Consider the following 6,962-nt stretch of genomic DNA (forward strand, 5'->3'; position numbering starts at 1 on the left):
GGTGGACATGCTGCGAGTGCATGCAGAACCAAACGCGCTGGAACACCTGCGTATGGTTGACAGCTCCACCTACTGCTCATAAGACCTTACCTGAACTGTAACGGCAGGTAGCAGTACAGCAACATATGTATACATAATGAATTCTGGGAAACTGTCCATGTGATGTCATCAATAAAGACGGATCAATAATCAGCTCAGAGAAACAAAATTATTTATTACAGTTGAAAAAAACTGAAACCCACTGACTTGTCATATGATTTGGTCACATGGTTTGGCACGTTAAAAACACAGTAACATCACACGGACCAATCAGTTGGCAGCAGTGATGTCACGGGGGGAGGGGGCATCTGGACAGGAAGCGGGCTCAGATAGTCTCTGATGATGAAGGCACTTACCCAGAATGCTTTTTTCCAGTCTACAAAGTACAGCCAGAAGGAGGAGGGCGGGGTCACAGTGCCCGCCAACCGGACAGGTAAGGTTATTAAAAAAAAAATAAAAAATGGGGGGGGGGGGGGGGGGTGCAGTCTGAGTTCATCCAGGATGCATTGGGCTGGAGCATCATGGGAGATCAGTCAAGTTCTTAACTGCCCAGCCCCTGGTCTCAGTCTGACCCTCAGAGGTCGCCTGCAGGTGATTGGTCCCTGGTGTTCAGAGGAGGAGGAGCTTCTACATGGAAGCCTTTTCAATCTGAACGTAGAGCTGTCGAACTCCGGCCTGCAGAGACATTGAGACATCAGGTAGGTAGTGTTAGTAGCGGCGGTAACTAGTGTTAGTAGCGGCGGTAACTAGTGTTAGTAGCGACGGTAACTAGTGTTAGTAGCGACAGTAACTAGTGTTAGTAGCGACAGTAACTTGTGTTAGTAGCGGCAGTAACTAGTGTTAGTAGCGACAGTAACTAGTGTTAGTAGCGGCACTAACTAGTGTTAGTAGCGGCACTAACTAGTGTTAGTAGCGGCACTAACTAGTGTTAGTAGCGACAGTAACTAGTGTTAGTAGCGACAGTAACTAGTGTTAGTAGCGGCAGTTAGTAGTGACAGTAACTTGTGTTAGTAGTGGCAGTAACTAGTGGCAGTACTAGTGGCAGTAACTAGTGTTAGTACTAGTGTTAGTAGTGGCAGTAACTAGTGTTAGTAACTAGTGGCAGTAACTAGTGGCAGTAACTAGTGGCAGTAACTAGTGGCAGTAACTAGTGGCAGTAGCGGCAGTAACTAGTGTTAGTAGCGGCAGTAACTAGTGTTAGTACTAGTGTTAGTAGCGGCAGTAACTAGTGGCAGTAGTGGCAGTTAGTAGCGACAGTAATTTGTGTTAGTAGTGGCAGTAACTAGTGGCAGTACTAGTGGCAGTAACTAGTGTTAGTAGTGGCAGTAACTAGTGTTAGTACTAGTGGCAGTAACTAGTGTTAGTACTAGTGGCAGTAACTAGTGTTAGTACTAGTGGCAGTAACTAGTGTTAGTACTAGTGGCAGTAACTAGTGTTAGTACTAGTGGCAGTAACTAGTGTTAGTACTAGTGGCAGTAACTAGTGTTAGTAGTAGCAGTAACTAGTGGCAGTAACTAGTGTTAGTAGTGGCAGTAACTAGTGACAGTAACTAGTGACAGTAACTAGTGTTAGTAGTGGCAGTAACTAGTGACAGTAACTAGTGACAGTAACTAGTGTTAGTAGTGGCAGTAACTAGTGTTAGTAGTGGCAGTAAGTAGTGGCAGTAAGTAGTGGCAGTAACTAGTGTTAGTAGTGGCAGTAACTAGTGTTAGTAGTGGCAGTAACTAGTGTTAGTAGTGGCAGTAACTAGTGACAGTAACTAGTGTTAGTAGTGGCAGTAACTAGTGTTAGTAGTGGCAGTAAGTAGTGGCAGTAACTAGTGTTAGTAGTGGCAGTAGTAATTAGTGGTAGTAACTAGTGGTGGTAGTGGCAGTAACTAGTGGTGGTAGTGGCAGTAACTAGTGTTAGTAGTGGCAGTAACTAGTGTTAGTAGTGGCAGTAGTAATTAGTGGTAGTAACTAGTGGTGGTAGTGGTAGTAGTACTAGTTAGTTACTACAACAACAACAACAACACTGACAACCGGTTACTTTTACAGACTAACTTTGTTCACTAGTAGCACTGCTGCTCCCGAGTGAAGATTTTAGCAGCACCACTCAACATGCAGCCCCCAGGGGCCCTAAGCAACATTCTGCTGAGGGCCCCTCCTACCTGACACGTGGACTGTTTCCCACACCTGAGCTGCCTCTACAGTCCTCCGGCTTCAGAAGCAGAGGAGTAGTTGTATTTCACCCTCACTTGTCAGGTACAAAGTCACAGAACGCTGAAAAACAGACAGCTGGCGCCCTACGGCCCCGCGGCTGGCGTCTTGCCGACGCAGACATGTGCCTGGCGCCTTACGGCCCTGCATTACACTACAAATACTGCTGCTACCACCACAACATCACTACCACCACTGTTAGTACAACAGCTACTACTCGACAACTGAAGCTACTTCAAATACTACTGCTTTTCTGGTATGTTCAGGTACCTGTGTGAAGATGTTGTGCGTTTGCAACTAGTGGCAGTAACTAGTGGCAGTAACTAGTGTTAGTAGTGGCAGTAACTAGTGTTAGTAGTGGCAGTAAGTAGTGTTAGTAGTGGCAGTAACTAGTGTTAGTAGTGGCAGTAAGTAGTGACAGTAAGTAGTAACTAGTGTTAGTAGTGGCAGTAACTAGTGTTAGTAGTGACAGTAAGTAGTGTTAGTAGTGGCAGTAACTAGTGTTAGTAGTGGCAGTAACTAGTGTTAGTAGTGGCAGTAACTAGTGTTAGTAGTGGCAGTAAGTAGTGGCAGTAACTAGTGTTAGTAGTGGCAGTAACTAGTGTTAGTAGTGGCAGTAAGTAGTGACAGTAACTAGTGTTAGTAGTGGCAGTAAGTAGTGACAGTAACTAGTGTTAGTAGTGGCAGTAAGTAGTAACTAGTGTTAGTAGTAGCAGTAACTAGTGTTAGTAGTGGCAGTAACTAGTGTTAGTAGTGACAGTAAGTAGTGGCAGTAACTAGTGTTAGTAGTGACAGTAACTAGTGTTAGTAGTGGCAGTAAGTAGTGACAGTAACTAGTGTTAGTAGTGGCAGTAAGTAGTAACTAGTGTTAGTAGTAACAGTAAGCAGTAACTAGTGTTAGTAGTAACAGTAACTAGTGTTAGTAGTGACAGTAACTAGTGTTAGTAGTGGCAGTAAGTAGTGACAGTAACTAGTGTTAGTAGTGGCAGTAAGTAGTAAGTAGTGTTAGTAGTGGCAGTAAGTAGTGTTAGTAGTGGCAGTAAGTAGTGTTAGTAGTGGCAGTAAGTAGTGTTAGTAGTGGCAGTAAGTAGTGGCAGTAACTAGTGTTAGTAGTGACAGTAACTAGTGTTAGTAGTGGCAGTAAGTAGTGACAGTAAGTAGTGTTAGTAGTGGCAGTAAGTAGTGACAGTAACTAGTGTTAGTAGTGGCAGTAACTAGTGTTAGTAGTGGCAGTAACTAGTGTTAGTAGTGGCAGTAACTAGTGTTAGTAGTGGCAGTAACTAGTGTTAGTAGTGACAGTAACTAGTGTTAGTAGTGGCAGTAAGTAGTGACAGTAACTAGTGTTAGTAGTGGCAGTAACTAGTGTTAGTAGTGGCAGTAACTAGTGTTAGTAGTGGCAGTAACTAGTGTTAGTAGTGGCAGTAACTAGTGTTAGTAGTGGCAGTAACTAGTGTTAGTAGTGGCAGTAAGTAGTGGCAGTAACTAGTGTTAGTAGTGACAGTAACTAGTGTTAGTAGTGGCAGTAAGTAGTGACAGTAAGTAGTGTTAGTAGTGGCAGTAAGTAGTAACTAGTGTTAGTAGTGGCAGTAAGTAGTAACTAGTGTTAGTACTAACAGTAACTAGTGTTAGTAGTGGCAGTAACTAGTGTTAGTAGTGGCAGTAAGTAGTAACTAGTGACAGTAACTAGTGTTAGTAGTGGCAGTAACTAGTGTTAGTAGTGACAGTAACTAGTGACAGTAACTAGTGTTAGTAGTGGCAGTAAGTAGTGGCAGTAAGTAGTGGCAGTAACTAGTGTTAGTAGTGACAGTAAGTAGTGGCAGTAACTAGTGTTAGTAGTGACAGTAAGTAGTGGCAGTAACTAGTGTTAGTAGTGACAGTAACTAGTGTTAGTAGTGGCAGTAACTAGTGTTAGTAGTGGCAGTAAGTAGTGACAGTAACTAGTGTTAGTAGTGGCAGTAACTAGTGTTAGTAGTGGCAGTAAGTAGTGACAGTAACTAGTGTTAGTAGTGGCAGTAAGTAGTGACAGTAACTAGTGTTAGTAGTGGCAGTAAGTAGTAACTAGTGTTAGTAGTGGCAGTAAGTAGTGACAGTAACTAGTGTTAGTAGTGACAGTAACTAGTGTTAGTAGTGGCAGTAAGTAGTGACAGTAACTAGTGTTAGTAGTGGCAGTAAGTAGTGACAGTAACTAGTGTTATTAGTGACAGTAACTAGTGTTAGTAGTGGCAGTAAATAGTGACAGTAACTAGTGTTAGTAGTGGCAGTAAGTAGTAACTAGTGTAGTAGTAACAGTAACTAGTGTTAGTAGTGGCAGTAAGTAGTGGCAGTAACTAGTGTTAGTAGTGACAGTAACTAGTGTTAGTAGTGGCAGTAACTAGTGTTAGTAGTGGCAGTAACTAGTGACAGTAACTAGTGTTAGTAGTGGCAGTAAGTAGTGACAGTAAGTAGTGTTAGTAGTGGCAGTAAGTAGTGACAGTAACTAGTGTTAGTAGTGGCAGTAAGTAGTGACAGTAACTAGTGTTAGTAGTGGCAGTAAGTAGTAACTAGTGTTAGTAGTAACAGTAACTAGTGTTAGTAGTGGCAGTAAGTAGTGGCAGTAACTAGTGTTAGTAGTGACAGTAACTAGTGTTAGTAGTGGCAGTAACTAGTGTTAGTAGTGGCAGTAACTAGTGACAGTAACTAGTGTTAGTAGTGGCAGTAAGTAGTGACAGTAAGTAGTGTTAGTAGTGGCAGTAACTAGTGACAGTAAGTAGTGTTAGTAGTGACAGTAAGTAGTGTTAGTAGTGGCAGTAAGTAGTGTTAGTAGTGGCAGTAACTAGTGTTAGTAGTGGCAGTAACTAGTGTTAGTAGTGGCAGTAAGTAGTAACAGTAACTAGTGTTAGTAGTGGCAGTAAGTAGTAACAGTAACTAGTGTTAGTAGTGGCAGTAAGTAGTAACAGTAACTAGTGTTAGTAGTGGCAGTAACTAGTGTTAGTAGTGGCAGTAACTAGTGTTAGTAGTGGCAGTAGTAATTAGTGGTAGTAACTAGTGGTGGTAGTGGTAGTAGTACTAGATAGTTACTACAACAACAACAACACTGACAACCGGTTACTTTTACAGACTAACTTTGTTCACTAGTAGCACTGCTGCTCCCGAGTGAAGATTTTAGCAGCACCGCTCAACATGCAGCCCCCAGGGGCCCTAAGCAACATTCTGCTGAGGGCCCCTCCTACCTGACACGTGGACTGTTTCCCACACCTGAGCTGCCTCTACAGTCCTCCGGCTTCAGAAGCAGAGAGAGTAGTTGTATTCACCTCACTTGTCAGGTACAAAGTCACAGAACGCTGAAACACAGACGGCTGGCGCCCTACGGCCCCGCGGCTGGCGTCTTGCCGACGCAGACAGGTGCCTGGCGCCTTACGGCCCTGCATTACACTACAAATACTGCTGCTACCACCACAAACATCACTACCACCACTGTTAGTACAACAGCTACTACTCGACAACTGAAGCTACTTCAAATACTACTGCTTTTCTGGTATGTTCAGGTACCTGTGTGAAGATGTTGTGCGTCTGGCTGAGGATCCAGCGGGTGTCGGCGTCAGGGGCGACCAGCAGCTTTAATGTTCCGATGTAAACGTCAGTACACAGAGTCCAGAAGTGAGGCTCCTGTAGGTTAAAACTCCCTGCAGCTTCTGCACCTGAACACAACACAACAAAGCGGCAGTTAGACTCGACCCGTCGTGTTCCAGGTGTAGCTGGTGGCGGGGTTGGGTGTGGGCGGGACTTGTACTCACCCTCTGGTAACACTCGGGCAGGGCGTGGTCCAGGGACGGAGGAGTTCTCTGCATCAGGATCCCGATGGATTCTTTCAGTAACGGCACCACGCTGCGGGTCACAGAGGACGTGTGAACTCTAACAGCTGATTCAGAGGCTCCACCCCCTCACTGACATCACAACCTGGACACTGCAGATACTTGTACTACTGCTTATAGTATTAGCACTTATTATAAATGGTACTACTAATTATGCAATTGTTAGTAGTAACTACAACAAGTACTGCCACGACTACAAACAAATACTAACTACAAAACCACTATAGTTCTACTATTATAGTAGCACAACTACTTTTAAGGCAGTTACTACAACAAATGTTGCACAGTTAAAGGTTTTCAGAGCTGAGTACTTGAATCTGTAGATTTTTAGCTGGGGTTGGTCTGAGCAGCTGCAGTAACCGGACACCTGTGGTTGTGTGCAGGCCTCTCAGCTGACCACAGATCTGCTCTGCTCATGTTTAAATCTGCAGCTGCCTTCACTTCCAGCCCATCAAAGCCAGGCCGGACTGTTTCCAGCTCCATACCGGTGGTTTGGACGTTGGAGCCATTAACTACTAATTGCACGTTCTTACATGAGTGAAAACCAGTTTCCAGAGGATCCATCAGGCTACAGATTGATTTCCTTCCTTCCAGGCAGACGCTGGTTTCAGGTCATTCTGTGGAATCGGCCTGCAGATCGCTGATGCGTCACATGACGACGCAGCCGAGAACACTGGGAACAAAGGTTCCCTCGTTGGTGCGTTCATGGACGCTCCGACTCTTTAAAGCTGACTAAAGTCTTTAATGTGAGAAATAAACAAAGTCACAAAATAATTTTACAACTCTGTTTGGTTATTTGTCAGAAAGTTCTAATGGTTCTTTAAAAGGTTCTAGGCTTTTTTTTAAAGTTCCTAATGGTCACTGAAGAGGTTCT

General features: G+C 44.0%; 1 protein-coding gene and 1 long non-coding RNA gene across 2 annotated transcripts in view; one reads left to right on the top strand and one right to left on the bottom strand.

Annotated features, from left to right (window-relative positions):
- The window catches only part of LOC119889122 (diphthine methyl ester synthase-like), a 20,677-nt gene extending 20,484 nt beyond the window's left edge, over window positions 1–193 (top strand). The window contains 1 exon segment of the mRNA XM_038699985.1: window positions 1–193. This exon segment is cut by the window's left edge and continues 151 nt beyond it. Coding sequence (XP_038555913.1) covers window positions 1–82 — 82 coding nt within the window. The 3' untranslated portion in view covers window positions 83–193.
- Window position 194: 1 nt separating this feature from the next.
- LOC119889123 lies at window positions 195–6,413 on the bottom strand. Its single transcript, XR_005442008.1, has 3 exons — window positions 6,011–6,413; window positions 5,766–5,914; window positions 195–714 (listed from the first exon to the last, which is right to left on the bottom strand). It is a non-coding gene; the product is annotated as an uncharacterized LOC119889123 (long non-coding RNA).
- Between the last annotated feature and the right edge of the window lie 549 nt (window positions 6,414–6,962).

Source organism: Micropterus salmoides, unplaced genomic scaffold (assembly GCF_014851395.1).
Source record: "Micropterus salmoides isolate LMB-PRFRI ecotype aquatic unplaced genomic scaffold, ASM1485139v1 Ms_hic_scaffold_5, whole genome shotgun sequence".
Classification (NCBI taxonomy): domain Eukaryota; kingdom Metazoa; phylum Chordata; class Actinopteri; order Centrarchiformes; family Centrarchidae; genus Micropterus; species Micropterus salmoides.